General features: G+C 41.1%; 1 protein-coding gene across 8 annotated transcripts in view; it reads right to left on the reverse strand.

Moving 5' to 3' along the window:
- atp8a1 (ATPase phospholipid transporting 8A1) overlaps positions 1–12,817 on the reverse strand; it is a 108,401-nt gene extending 95,584 nt beyond the window's left edge. For 4 of the 8 annotated variants that reach the window (XM_026146608.1, XM_026146626.1, XM_026146588.1 and 1 more), the window contains exon 1: positions 12,424–12,815. In XM_026146608.1, the coding sequence (XP_026002393.1) occupies positions 12,424–12,472 (49 nt within the window). In that variant the 5' untranslated portion in view covers positions 12,473–12,815. Of the gene's footprint in view, positions 1–12,423 lie in introns of all 8 variants that reach the window. The other 4 variants (XM_026146616.1, XM_026146599.1, XM_026146635.1 and 1 more) reach the window with 2 other exon arrangements.
- Positions 12,818–16,065: the final 3,248 nt, after the last annotated feature.

Genomic DNA, 16,065 nt, shown 5'->3' on the forward strand with positions numbered 1-16,065 from the left:
AGTGGTGGGGTGGGCTCGACAAACTGGGAGGTAAACTAAATACTTTGGCCTATCAAGCACTCCTGATGCATTTATATGCCACTACTGAATGTCAGTAACTTTCAACTTCTCTGTTTCATAATTTGTGTTATGTCATTGTGTCTCTGCACAGCCTTATTAGATGGCTGCCCCTCCCTGAGTCTGGTTCTGCAGAGGTCTCTTCTTCCTTCCCACTGTCAGTGCTGCTCATAGGAAACTTGCAGTTTTCGCTCTTGCAGGGACATTAAAACATACTGCAACTTGAGGTGATGTTGCAAGGAGCTGGCTCTATATAGAGAGAAAACTGGGTCCAATCAGAAGATATGCAGCTTTTAATCACATCAGGAGCAAAAACTATACTTGAAATGGGGATTTTAATTAAAGGTCAAGGGTCAAATTAACAATGGAAACGTTAAAATTTTACTACAGTGGCACTGGAACTGTAACCATGGACAAATTTCAAAGTAGCACACCAGGCCAACAGTACCATCCAGAGGAGCTGGGGATGAGAATTTGAGGAGGTCATTAAAATAACTTTTCCCAGCTACTCCACAGAGGCCTCCGCATGGTCTCCCTCCCCCACCATATCCAGTTCATTTTCTTTCCTTATGTTCACACACACTCTGCAGATAATGTACTGAACCACAGCCGCACGTCTCAGTGGGATCTGCTCTTAATATTCCCTGGTGGACACCGTGCTTTTTCTCAGCACTAATGTCATTAACTGCAGGCATGTCACGGCTCAACTACCCTGACATTAATACAGAGACCATAAATAGTGAACTTGGTGGATATTCACTGTGGGCATCATTCTTAATCTGTGTTTATAACAGCACCTTTCAACTATTAATTGAAGCCCCATATTACACATAGCACTGAACATAAAAATAATGTAAGAGGCCTGGAAAGAAAAGAGGGCGAAAAAAGTAACAAAGAGCTATTTAAAGCTCAGTGGGAGGAGATTCGCACACAGCTCTGGAGGGGAAGCCTCCAGAGGAAGGATCAATGCCACCGAGTGTCGTAATGACTTTGGATGCAGGCCAGATGCCAGGATTATTGCTTGTGTCAGCCAACAGACAGACGGGTGGAACAATAGTCACAAGGGCGCACGTATTTTGGAGAGGGTGCCCAGTGGGAAAAAACTGGGCCCAGAAAGGCTTGGCCAAGACACGCTGGTCTTCCCCCGTCTGTTTCTGTATTCCTGTTGCTAAACGCTGCAGGTCACAGAGACACCGAGAAACCGACAGGCAAGGAAAACCCCTCTTCAATCGCCTCTGCATGTTTAAGATACTAAAAGCATGGAAAGACTAATTATTTTCTATACGTCTATACAACTTTCACACTTGAATATGAGCTCATTTTTATCCCGGGTCTTTTCAAATGAAGCTCATTGTTAACGATAGGTTAACGATAAGCCCAACCCCTGCTGATTTACCATCCTCCCGATGGTACTATATTAGCTCAGGTCAGGCAAGAGTGCTGGGCGTGGAAAATTATTCCTGGCATGACTGTCAACACAAAAAAAAGATAAAATGCACATAATGGCCCCAGTGACAGGAACCATAATGACCTGATAGTCAAGTATATTAGCCAGTACTGCATCTTGTGACAGTCAGGCACATTATAGCACAGAAATAGCACTAATCCATGTTTTCAAGTAGATGATCAAATGGAAATAGTTATTGTGGAGTAAATGTATTTTTAGCAACAGTATCTTATTAATGTTTGACGTCAAACGAATCTCTTGTAGCCCAGATATTATCAAGATATCATATCACAGTTTTGCTACATCGTGGAACTTCTTTGGGCCAGCATCTATTATATACTTAATTACACAGTGATGACTCACGAGGATCCATGACTTATTCTTCAGAAAGGCCCATTAGTCAATCAGCTAGAGTGCACTGCAAGTCTAGAGGTAAATGAAAACGTAAAAAGGCTTTTTGTTCGTCCAGAAATAGCTTCTAAAAGAATAATGAGCGCAAGAGACTTGAAGGCTTGTCAATAAAGTGTAGCCGAGAAGGCACGTGACCTGGCCAGAACACGGCTCCCAAGCAAATATTCAATCACACCCGGGGTAGGTGGGGGCAGGCAGCTGGGGGCTACGGATATTGATCCCATACAGACAGACAAATAGCAGCTAAACAGTCAAGAAACTCTGTTAAGAAAAGCAGCACAGGATACACACAAATGACTGGCTTTGCTTCTGTTTGCTTCTGTCTTTACACATGCAGAACTACCGTGTTAACAAGTACCCAAATAAGTCAGCTAGAGGAGTGAGGCAGAACATTCAGCCTTCTCAGTCTGCACGTTGTTCACCTTAACCTGAGGCTATTTACCATTGTTATTAGGCTCAAATTAGTTCCAAACCGCTGGACTTCAGGATGTCTCAGTCTCATAACTCAGTGAGCCTAATGCGCCATTTATATCAGCTCATCGCCACCAAAGACAGATCTCAACATGATTCATTTATGCCACATAAATATTTCAGCAGACAGAGCGGCTACAGTCTATTCATGGGAACCAAGGCCCCCGAGATGAAAGCCCCCCTCCCTCCCGATCACCTGCCATTTGTGAATGAGGAGAAGAGCTGGAGGGGAATATAGATACTGCCTCAATCTAAGCAACAGCAACATCCATAAGTCGCTTATCAGATCACAATGCTGTAACCGGCACTCACAACAACAACAGGGCAGCTGCAGATTTAATCCCCCCTCCCTGTTTGGCTCCGTCTGGCTCCTCATAGGCTCAGGAGGGCTACAGTAGGGCGGATAGTGCAGGGACAACAGAGGCAGCTGGGGCTTGCACTGACATCAGAGGGCTGGCCCTGCTCGGCTTAGCGAGGATCTGCAGAGAGAGAAACCTTTCCACTGTGTATGACTTTATGAATGATAAAAGAGAGAGGCATATGCCATGAAATTTAAAGGAATGGACACAGGAAACAGACTTTGTGAATGTCAGTCACTCAGTTACAGTATTCTTCAAGGACACATCTAAAACCTGCAGGACACCAGCCCTCAAGGCCTGGAGTTCCCCACCCCTGATTTAGACCTTCACTGAACAACCGCTAGCAAATAACCAAAGTTATATTCAGGCATTTGACAATAAACCAATATCACAATGAATAACTGTAAAATGTTAACACACACAGGTTAAACGTTTTTCCTTTTTGTCATCTCTGCAAGCAACAAAACAGTTATTTGGAGAGTCTAGACTTATACTTTGGAAAGACTTAAATTTCAGTGGCCAATGCATAAAGAACGCATTTACAGTAGGGTCTCCAACTAAATATGATAACAATCTAACCACCATTTGCTGGTGGGTAGATATGCCTATTATACTCGTTGTTGATTAAGGCGGAAACAAAAAGGTTTTCACTCTTGTTGCTGATTTTGTGTGCCATCTCTCTCTCTTTGCTGTATTAAGCAAAGTGTGAACATTAACACACTAACAAGCTCAAAATGGCTGTCCGTGTAAGCATGAGTGGGCCACTTATTTAGGAAATTCAAAAAAGAGTGTGTCGATGCCTTTTTTGTGGTATTTCTGGCTATTTGACAAATAAACGGTGTCGTATGCTTGAGTAACTCAACTTGAACTCAATTAAATGGTTAAAAACATGACAGCCTGTTCTTTAGGGGCGGATGCCAAAACTTAATGGTAAACAGTGAAAGCATAAACCTAATATTTCCTTTTGTAGTCTGATCAATTGTAAGGGCTAAAACACTTTACATATTCTTAACTAGAGCTCTTCTGTACTTCAACCTTTTGGTTTTTTGCAAGAACAGGAACAACAAGCTGTAATGGGATCTGGCAAGTTTTGGCTCATGTTAATGTTGCAAAACCAGATGGATTAGTCGACAGCTGTAGTGTCATGGGTCGTATGTCAGGTTTAATGGGACACTCCTTAAAGATAAACAACGTGAATGGCTGCTTATTACGACTCTCAGCGCAGTTAGCATTATCCAAAGACACACTTTAAGCTTTGTGTTCACAGACTGAATGTGATTTCAGGGGCCCAAACATGAAAGTTGAACAAATGTAAAATCAATCTTAAATTTTAATGAAACTCCTACAAAATAATGAGACATTTAGTTCATGGCTCAGATTTTAAAACAGGCAACAACAACCACACAATTCCTGCCACATGTTCTCTAAAAATAGCTTTAATCTACAAATGGCTGAGTAATGACAACTAATCTGTGCCAGTGTTCCAGCGCTGCCATTTGACCTGATGTGACATGTTTGATGTGCCAGTGAGATGGGCCTAAACCGGCACCTCCATCATCGAGTGCACAGAGTAAGTCACGCATGTCCAAAACATATCAACTGTTCTCAGTCTGACTGAGGAAATGATAACGTATGTAGATGCAAGTTATTGTCTGTTATTTATTCACATCTCACTGCTTTTATTAAATTCATGAAACGATGACTTCATGCATTATTCGCACCACAGTCCAATAATATGAGCAGTGATTGTCTTTGGGCTGATTTCAAGGATAACCTTGATGGATCCGTCAGATGCATTATAAAACAGTACATTTTTACATATACTTTTAAAACTGACCATAAATGTGCAAATGCATGACTGTGACCTAGCTGAACGTAAACCTAGCTGAGACGGGATCATTGTCGTATAATGAACGCGCTCTCGGGGATGGGAGGAGGGTGTGGGGGATGGTTGAGCGGGGCGCAAGGGCAGCGAGAATTTCATCTTCCCAGCCACTGATGGTGTTGCTTTCCTGTGGAGTGCCCGCTGACACCTCTTCATCTGACCTCGTCATCCCACTGTGACACTGTCACACTGGCTGTCTCCTGGCACACGCACGCTAGCTGCAATTTTCCTGCTGTTTCAGCTGAGTGTGCATCACACTTTCACACACCGGGGGCACAAAATTCTGCTCAGCAGCAAAAACTTACGATGACAGAAAAACAGACACAGTTTATGGGTTCTTCTTCTTTTTTTCCTTTTTTTAGGTATCTGAGATTATTTCATGTTTCAGGATTTGCTGCCCATCTATAGCTGATGGAAAAATTGAGACGAATGGAGGATCTCTACAAGCATAAATTTACAATGCAGGCTTGCAGTGGGTTGTAAATAAGACTCAACCAGGATGTCAGCTAACCTGCTCATCAAATGATCTAATCAATTTCAGCAGATGGTTCGATTAGGGACCATAAAATCAAGGATTTAGTGGCTTTTACACTGAATCCAAGTTGGTCTTATAATTGAACCTATTGTGCTTTTTTATTATTTTTAGTCATACAAATACTATTACGGTGGTGGATGTTCACATCAAAAATGACCATTTTCAAATTATGAGGTCAGTGTATGTGCAAGTAATCCCTGTCATCTAAAGTACACAGCTGTGAGCACAGAAGCTCCACCCACCTGCTGTTTAAAGTCAGTAGCTTGGTGAACAGAGGCTTTAATTTTAGAATAAGATGAGAAGATAAATAAACATTATTTTGGTCTATCACACCAAGGTACTCTGACAGAGTCCAAGGGTAATATAAGCACAAAACATTAAACTAAATATTTCGTTTGGTCAGTACTGCATTGATTTTTGCTTTTAAAATGCACAACTGAGTTTATTGAATTTTTCTACCTGAATAAAGACCGTCACATTCACATGTTTCTATGCCAAGTAGAAAAAACACTAGTTTACTGCATTGCATAGAGCCACGGTTTTGATAGCCTTCACACCAAAATCATGATCATGAGTTTCCCTTGCCTGACATCAACATAACAACAAATATAGCAAACAGTACAACAGTCTGCGTCTCTGCATGAAGACCCAACTCTAAGTTCTTAGTCTCTGAATCTATCTCTTAGTGGGAACATGCATTTGCACGTTCCTCCTCACGGTGACCTGCCACATCCACTTTGCCTTGCAGACAGAGAGGAATCATTGAGGTGAGGGAAATTGAGTATCTGAAGAAACACATATTAGGCTGGCTGCAGGTTAGTGATGGAGGCAGGACGTGAAGTGGAAAATGGAGAACGGGATGTGTCCCGTGAAGTCACATAGGGTAGAGAAGCCAGAGGGAACTTGATATGACACACCAGCAAACCCAGGAAGGGGATTTAGTGGCGTGTTGTGCCACATTATTATCAGCCAGTGATTCACCAGGCACACTGGCAGCTTTCAATCCCTCCAGTCTCCCTCCCCATGCTATTACAACTATTCAGACAGACCGAGGTTCAGCTAGTCTTATTAAAATGCTACAGGGCGCACAGCCTGCTCCACATATGCTTGAAAAAAATGTGGATAATGCCAGTGAGGTAGAGATAGCTTGATTATAGAAGAAGTAGGCTATAATGTCTCACTCTTACCTAGTAGTTACTAAGGTAATGAGAGTTGAAGAACTATTATTCTCCTTCTCCCCCCAAAATTTTGATGAGTTACTTGACTCACAGCTTTGGGGAAATCCCCACAAAACTTACATCAGCTCATCCACGTCTTCATGTTTTACAGTTTTTGCACTTTGATTTTTTCCTGGAAATGTTACCATCAGTGATCACATCACTCTGAATTCTGAGCCTGGAACACATTAAAAAAAAGGTTTATGTTTGTTTTGCTAAAAAAACAAAAAACAACAAAAACAACCACAAAATCACCTTTTGTTCTGTGTGTGTGATAAATACCTTGAAACGAATGTTGAATTTCACCTACTAACATTTCAAATGAGCATTTTTACTTGGGAAGCTCCTGCCACTCGCGGCGAATTTAATGAAAAAATTCCTGACTGCACGTTGCTGGAAGTGGATGATGTAAACATCTTCAGAATGTCAACATACTGACAAATGGCTCAAATAAAAAAGAGGCAGCAGAACTGCCAAAAACCCTTTAAAGATCAAAAAAATACACCATGAAATGCACAGCAGTGGCTGCAGTGGACACTTCTTATTGTTTCTAACACCTGATTTCACTTCACCTCTTTGTATGTTAAAACTTCGCACCTCTGCACAGCTGGTCGAGAAACCAACAGCACAAGCAGGAGTGGCCCACAGACCAGCTGTACAACTTTGTGCACTGCCTCCGTCTGACAACAAACCGTCAGCGAACCTGCTACTTCTGCTGGACCATAAATCTTGGTTAAGGCCTGATTTAGACTTCTGCTGTGAATCTTTGTAGAGCCTACCAAGTGGCCGATGTCACTACCGGCATTTATGCTTGTGCGTGGTGCATTATGTGTTACCTTGTGGTCATGTCCCAGCATTTTATACGCAGTGCCAGCCGATAGAAACTCACTTCTGGGTCTCCATTCTTTGTTGTGGTCCCCCCCCCAGAGTCTTTCAATTTTTTCCACTCCTTTGTACATTCCCTCACATCCATTCAGACAGTTTTGGCAATGTTCCTACAGGATGTTGCTGACTTCTAAGGATGCCAGGCTCCTTATATTGAGACAATCGTTGTTCTTGTCTTTCCAACAAATATAAAAAATATTGAGAAAGTAGCAGGAGATGCACAGGAGGAATTGCTAGTACTGAAAATGGCAATCACTATGGTTACAGGCTGCATCAACATGACATGCAGTTACATTTCTACAGCGGTAAAGGTCAGGTTACATCATAGGGTTTCAGAGGGGTTTGTGCTAACAACATAGTTTCGTGACACATTTTCCGCTGAAACATAAATATTCAGTAAACCTCATAATGGTTGAACCTGTGGTTGTGTATCGGGGTCAGTGCGTGGAGTCAGAGGCCATTCAAACAGCAGCTGTGAACCCATTCAGCACACCTTAATAGCCTTAGAATTGATGCTTTATTATACAAATATCAAAGTTTTGATGACCATCGAGCTTTACAGGAAGCTTTGTTCGACCTTCAAAATAAAAGCTCCAACAAATTTTGTGCTGCCCCTCATGGGCACTACATGATGCTGGATTTTCTGAGATTTTAAGACAAAAGCTAATAAATAATAAAATTACATTTTGATGAATGTTTTTAGCTGTCTCTTCCATAGACACAGATTTATTATTGACATGGTTATTAACACTAAACAAATTAGGAAAGAACTTGAAAGTAAATCCTCACAAATATTAATGTCACTTATCTGGGCTTATAGAAAGTGCTGGCTTTTCTATATATAATTAAGTATTCCCTGGCTGCCTTGCCAGTGGCTGTCTGTCTCTGTAGAATCATACATTAAACGTGCTGATAAGCACTAATGTCACCTGCATCCCAACTGTCTTAGATAAGGTTGTTTTGGCAACACATGAGGAACAGGCTGGCAGGGATCTCGGATGTTTCCACAGCACAGCGGAGAAGAGTGACAAGGAGTGGGGCTGCACGTGGTGGCCAAGACTGGCGAGTGTGCAGCACAGAGGGGGCTGACGGACAGGCTGCTGATGGATTAGGTGGTAAGCCTGGCAGAGGGCTGCCCTTTCTAGATGGAAGCCTGCCTGATGCACAGTGGTGATTAAAATATAAAACTGAAGGGTGGGGAGTGTGCTCAGGCTCTCATAAAAACAACTGAAAGAAACGCTGCTGAGCAGACGCATGACTGAGCAAAACAGTGGAAGTGGATATGGAGCCATGAGGCTGGAAAATACTTGATCCAAGAGCAGCAGCAGCACAGGCCATCAACCTGGAAGCACGGAAGGTGATCCAATCCAACACTGAGATGGATGCTTGAAAGAAATTTCCCCCGAAGCAGGCGGATAAGAGTGTACACAAAGCCAAGTGAAGTGAAAGCTCGCACACAAGAATTTCACTCACATGTACTGTACCAATGTACCTGCACATGTGATGTGACAATAAAAGTGATTTGATTTGATTTGAAAAGCTTAATTGTTTGCTCTTTGTAACCTAAAAAGGTGGTGTAATGGTGACAGCAATAGCTGCTGCATAATTCATCTGTTTGTTCCTCTGACTGCAGCAGGCTCCGCATTGGTCAACACTTTTATACAGTCTCGTCGTATTTAATTATTTAGATTTCTACCACTATAATGCACAAGCTCGTCAGCGAAAATCCATCATTTCTGTTGTGCTGCGCAGGATGACAAATTGCGTTACAGTTACCAGCCCTCAAGTGGCATTTTAGGACCAACAGACAAAACTACCGCCAAGCAAATCACCTTTCAGCAAGAGGATATTCAAATTCCAGTCTGAGAGCTATTACAGTTTTACTTTTTATTTGTATTTTCTTTAGAGTTTTTAATTTGCTTTTCAGTTAGTTTCCAGGGTGGAGTTGCTCATATCTGCAAACCCACTCTTTTTTGAAAATGTTCAGTTTCAGTTAGTTTCAGTGCAACATTTTGTGAAGGACGCTGACTCAAAGTCACATCGTTTTTAGTTCGATTTTTGTTATCGGCGGTCGTCTTTTGCTTTGTAAGCAGTCGTGAATTTATATTTACTTAATTGTAACTGTCTGCCCCAAATCTGCTTGTTAAGGCTGACATCATTAGCCAGGCCTAAACGTTCCTTCAGTTCAGCAAACAAACACTGAGGCCCTGTATCCAAAGCCTTCCATCTCCATTAAAATGATTAGTGTGTGTGTTCTCATAAGTGTTACAATAAGGTGTATGTCCAGGCATCCATGAAAAAGAGGATTTTTGCGGTTTAGCAAAGTTTCAAGTTGACACTGTGTTGGATTGACAGTTAAAAACTAAAAATGATATGCAATGTTCTCACTTAAGTATTTCTAACAAACTGGAATTTACAACACCGCTGTACCTTTGGATGTAAACAAAGACGTCCAAAGGGCTGGCTGGCATACAGTAATGCACTACCTTATGTCTAACTACTGAGTAATACACTTTAGTACAAGCAATGTGTAATATGAGGGTGAAATTGTTCTCAATAGAAGTGCATGCAATTCCCCAGAGACAAATCTAATGATGTTGGAAGGAAGGAAGGAAGGAAAGAAGGAAGGAAGGAAGGAAGCTGTGGAAAACGAACAAAGCTTCAGCCAAGAGAACATCTGAGATGAACCTATCAGTAGCAAGAGGTTAGTCATTCGTATGTTGCTGCACAGGGCTGATCATAAGCTTAATGCAAGCTGAAAGCGATTCTTTCCTGAAGTGTTCCAATATTAGGTGTCTGAGGCTGGAGTGTACGGAGTGAGTTTTTATAAATGTAGCCTGAAGACATGCTACACTTGAACAATGCTTATAAGAAGGTGTAGAGGTTGAAACTGACAACCAAACATTGTTCAAGGGGCTAAAAAGTAAAATAAAATAGAAAATAAAAGATAAAAATCAAGCAAAACAGACGAGAGCCTCATCCAACGAAGGAGACTCTTGAACCCAAACACAGTCATGACAAATCTCTGAACAAGCAAATAACCTCTACGATTCAAGACCATCTGTTGGGAGTATGGACTGGCATACAGTGTGTGGACCGATTACTTCCAGTGCAGCTTTGTATCTGGATAGTGGAGAGACACTCAATAATTAAATCTTCAGAAAACCATTAGGAAAAGATGCTTTCTTTCCCAATATTACCCCCAGTGTATTCTGCTGCAATATCGTATAATATAATTTGCTGCTTTATTAGCACGGTTTTATAGGTACACGAAACTTTGAAAGCCAAGCTTAACCATCATGAACTGATGATAACATTTCAAGAAATTCACAAGTCGATCAACGTTTTATTTAACTCATCTGTAGCATCTAAATTTTTAAGTCACATTGCTTGTATCTTTACAGCTCAGTCTATTTAGAGTCAGACTGTCAAACTCACTTTAGTTCATGGGCAACATGCAGTCCAAACTGATCTCATGTGGGCCAGAAAGGTAAAACCACCGCACAAGAAAGCGTCACTCCAAATTTTTCCCTTTCTTTGGTGTAAACAAATTAATTTTTAAAGCCTTCACCCAGGCCACAAATGGGATTTTAAAGAAACGGTGAACCCTTTAAAAACGTCTCATAGAACAAAAGGCATAATTCCGTGTTAAATATTTTTTCTAATTCAATGAGTAATCCATTCAGAAAACAGCCTGAGATATCTTAAGAAATATAAATGAAGTTTAAAACTGTATTTCGGTTTTCCACATTCATTGAGTCTAATATCAGCACATGTACCTTCACAGCAGAAAGGTACAAAACCTTCACGAACTCTACATGTTACTCAAAAGGATTAACAATGCGCTTCATCAAGAAACTGTAGTATTAAAGACTCCCACACTATGCAAAGCCAGGTAGATCCTTTGATGGTCTAGTTCTGGCCCCCCATATGCATGTTTAATGTGCTGTTAAACAAGGTCACTTTTTGAAAAAAAGGAGTGAAAAACACATTAAACTTACACCAAAACACTGCTGGTAAATTACAAAGCAGATAATATGTATAATAAGGTGGCCTAGACATTACGCAACGACTTCATCTAGATGCACACAAAAACAAATTAGAAAAGGTTCATTTTAATTCACTTTACAAGACCAGCCCGCCTGCCTTAGGGGCCAAAATTATATACTCAACAGCAATAACTCAGACTGAGATATTACCCAGACCTCTGCAGCTATAAATCAAGCCCAAGCCTTTCAAAATCAAGTGGCAACAGCGCTGCTACATTTACTGTGAAGAGAAACAGAAACTTCAGCAGGCATCATAAAAAATGGGTTTTTGTTATTGATGTCTGCAGATAAATCCAGTCAAAGCCCTGAGTAGTCAGAGGTCAATGTCAGCCTCACATGAGTGACTGCAGGGATTTAAAGACTGGCTGCAGGTGCACAAGTCTGCACACCTGCAGCAGGTAGGTAGACTTCTGTGTTTGGACTCTGCTGGAAAGACAAACACAACTTTAAGCCTAAAATGCCACTAAGTGTCCTAAAGTAAACACATCCTTTTACGAGCAATCAAATCACTTAGGTAATGCCTATGTGTCTGCATCTTCATTCCCTGCCAAACACAATAGAGATGCAGTGGAAAGTTCTTGGTGCAGGGAAGGAGTGGGGGGCCCCAGCTGAACCACAATGGCTGCATTATTAGACCCACACAGTTGTAGATGCCATTTGCTGGACACTTGTGGATACTTTGAGTAAGCTACAACTTAATCTGTTTTCTGAGATGATGGGGTGATTCCTAAGAGGTAGGATATGGCTTGTCCCGGGGTCAGGTGCAATCTTCAGCGGCTTCACTGTGACAACGCCTTTGTCTCGAAACCCCTTCTCCTCTATCACTTTCACTTTAGGCTAACTTATTATTTTTAACATTTAACTTGAAAGAGTTCTTTCCCTTGAACGTCTCATAGAAAACTTCCAAACCGCCCGACCCTCTCTTCCCTCGGGTCTTATTTACGCCTATTCGGGGGGACCGTTAATCACGGCTTTAGCTAGCGAGTTACTGCACTTCCACAGAGCTGTCGGCCGGCCTTCTAGCAAGGAAGAAGGTAATAATGTACAAGATATTTTTTCTTCGCCTGGTCTCGAAAATATAAAACAGATAAAAACATTCCTACGTACCCTCCGCCCGAGTACGAAGATCAGACATCGTTCTCTGGACGGGCGGCATCTCTCCACGCAGAGCCGGGCAACGGCACCTGTCAAGTGGCCGCGGTGTTGGTTCTGCCCCGTGTGTTCTGGCTGCTGCTCCTCAACCGTCAAAGAATTTCAAAATTACGGCTAAAAAATCAAAATCTCTCTCATGCGGATTGAGCTGATGCGTGTTCACTGCTGATGAGAGATTTACATAAGGAATTGCCAACTTTCATTTCCCGGTTGGTGACAGAACCATGCTCAGGAGCCCACCGCTTCATGCATCGCCCAGCATCTCGGTTCGCACGGCGGACTGAAGCCGTCAGACGCCCCCCTGGTATAGTAAGAGTGGACACGGACTAACCATGAACTGAAGTGAGGGGGACGTTGCCGCTTCACATTATGGACTGTACCATTTGCAGAAATAGCGGGAGGGGTTAACACATTAACATAACCGTAATTACGCCTTGGCTAGAATTAAAAGAAGTGATAGAAATAATATTTATCTGATAATATCGAGAGGCTAAAGTGCTGTACTTCAATCCCCGTCGCCCATAATCATTAAAATGCTAGATTATTGTTTTAAAATGGCCTTGAAACTGCTGGTTGGCGTAAGCACATCCCCCCTTCGCGGTAGACATACACATGTTGGGAGTTGGCTTATTAGAACAGAATCATGTTTTCGTGTATCAAACGTGCTTTGTGCACCATCAGCAAATAGAAATCACTATTTAATGGACCGGTATGCATAAAACTACAGTAGGAGATTTTGTTTTATAAAACAAAATTCATTTCCATTCATGGAAAGTCCCCGTTCATCTCTATTATCTATTTATTTATTGCAATACACGCCACTATATCTGTACATCTGTCGGTACAACTCACCTATTCAAACATAGGTGAGTATATTACAAAAAGCACATATTTTTTCCTAATTACTTCTTGGTTTTCATTGCTGTTGTTAATGTGTCACTTCTCAGATAAGCGTAATTCATAGCACAGTGGTTATTATTTAATAAGTATAAATCGTGGCAAATAAAGATGAACACTGAATACTGACATTTTGAGAAAGAGAGTTGGTTACAAAAGCACTGCCAACATTAATAGCTGGGGTTAAAGCTTACCCCCATGCCGTTAAGTATCATTTTACAAGATTACACATTGTTAGATTTTATCAGTGGTTAATATTTAACAAAAATCATGTGCTCATAAAAGTTGGTTTTCTCCTTTTACTCTTGCTTTGTTTTTCTCAATTAGAGGCACTCAAGTGACACATAAGCTTTACAGTGTCATTAATTCCATTTATGGCCATTTTATTCAATGTGTGTGATGATTTTGTGGATTTTGCTCTTGCAAAAATGACCCTAATCCTATTCAAATAGTGATGAAACACTGATATCCAGGAAGTGTTAACCTTTGAATCGCTAAAGCAATAAAAACTGTCTTATAGTGACAGAAATAAGATGTTAATATATTGTACCACACATGTATGAAGTAAAGGACGTGTTTGAATTACTGCACTGTACTTTCCGTTAAACGCAGGAAAAAAATGCACTGATAGAGAACTGCAATCAATCTGCAAGTCACTCTGATGCTGCAACAGTTACCATTATTCACCAGCATTCAATATGTACGCACAACAAAAATACACATGGTTCATCTATACAGAGACTTTAACAAGTCCTGAGGCTTTACCTTCAGCATAATCTTTTGCAGAGAAAAAGAAACTGACAAAAATGTCTGTATGGATTGGCCACTCTGGCACACGGGTGTTGTGTCAAAACTAATGTCTCTGATCAATAGAACAGTGCATTTTTCTTTACAAGTACCCAAACTAATGAAATAAATTATCAGTCATCTCCACAATAAGCAGTTCTGGGAAGATGTAAAAATAAACTCATGCAAAAAAGCAACAAATGAAAGAGTTTTGAAGTGACAGATTGGTGAAAACACTGTCAAAAATAACAGGATCAAACAGTTGTAAACAGACTGTAGTATAAGTCACCGTGTTATTATGTGATTATTGTCTAGAGATGAGCTCAGCAGAAGATCTAATCCAGGGTGACTTACTCTAGCTCTCATCAGTGTCACTCGCCTGTCATGAATCTGCTCTAACTTGGACGATCGGGAACCTGAAATAGGACTTAAAGGACAATATACATGCAAAAGAACGAGGCTGTGCTGCCTGTCTGCTGTGCATACAGCAAATCAAAGTGGGTCCTCTTTCCCTCTGCAGTTGGAATGCAAATCACACTGGAGACAGCATTTGTACAGCACCAGCACCACTGCAGTTGCTTGCGAGAACTGCAGATACACTACAGCTGTCTGATGTCTATTTCTCACCAACAGTATTTCCACAGTTCTTTTTGTTCCAGCTGAGAGATTCAGTGCATATTTTCATCTGATCTAAAACTCTTTGATGGGAATGATTTAGGAGGCTCTCCTCCTATTTTTATCCATATTCCCGTATAAATTAAAATCATTTCACTGTGGTGGGGATTAGAGGGAAATGAGATTATACTTCTACATGTTCGGCTGCACATCTTCCACACAAAGTCTGCAGACTGTGTTCTGGGGGGGGGGGTGTCACCTTCAGTGGCACTGTAAGTCCTCTTCTCAGCAGGAAAAGAGGAAAAACAAAACACACAATGTTTTGCATGAGGTCAAGATGAACTGCATCCAAAATACCTGAACATCTTCACCTCCTCCTCCTCTTACTAGAGAGACACATCTCTCCCAAAGATTTCCTTTCTCTCCCCCCACTCCTAATTCAACATCAGCTCGCCACCATAGGGATTTGGCTCTGTAGCTCCCATGGTTGCTAAGCAACAGTGACAAGAAGCCTGCCTCTTCGATTATGTGCGAGTTGCTCTGGTTTTCTGTCTTATAGCACATCCAGTCCAAACAATGAATCATTCAAGCAGCCGTCCAAATTTGTACCACCGTCGAAATCTGTGTCAGTTTCAAACGGAAAGAGTGTTTTTATCCGTTTATTTATATCTTTATCAGAGTGACCTAAAAAGACTTCTTTACTCTTTTGATCAAATATAGAAGTGTAAATATACCTACAATGAGAGTGTCTGTGATCAAAATTAAAGTAAAGAATCAGTGGGACTTCAGAAAATCATAGAATTAATATTTTAAATCAGCTATAAGTTACCCACTAATTTAAATGTATTATTGCAACTAGCACGATTGCATATGGGCGCCATGGTAAACCAGCCTACAGTGAAGTAAAGGTAGATCCACTGTAGCCTAAGTGCTCTATGGAAACTGTCACCAACATGCTCTAATACAGTGGGGGAACGATTATCTGATCAGCGGCTGAATTGGTCAGTTTGCTCAACTACAAAGAAATGAGCAGTTTCTCGTTTTTATTGTAGTTTCATTTTGAGAGACAGAATATCAACTAAAAATCATGAAAAAGCATGTTACAAACAAAAGGTCATAAATTGAGTTGCTGTCATTGAGTGAAATAAGCATTTGATTCCCAAACAAAAAATGAAGTAGTACTTGTTGGAGAAACCCTTGTTGGCAAATGGTGTAGTTGGTCACCAGATTTGCACACATATCAGGAGAGATTCTGGCCCATTAGTCTTTAAAGAAACTCTCTAAGTCCTTCACATTTCT

Source organism: Astatotilapia calliptera, chromosome 2 (assembly GCF_900246225.1).
Source record: "Astatotilapia calliptera chromosome 2, fAstCal1.2, whole genome shotgun sequence".
Classification (NCBI taxonomy): domain Eukaryota; kingdom Metazoa; phylum Chordata; class Actinopteri; order Cichliformes; family Cichlidae; genus Astatotilapia; species Astatotilapia calliptera.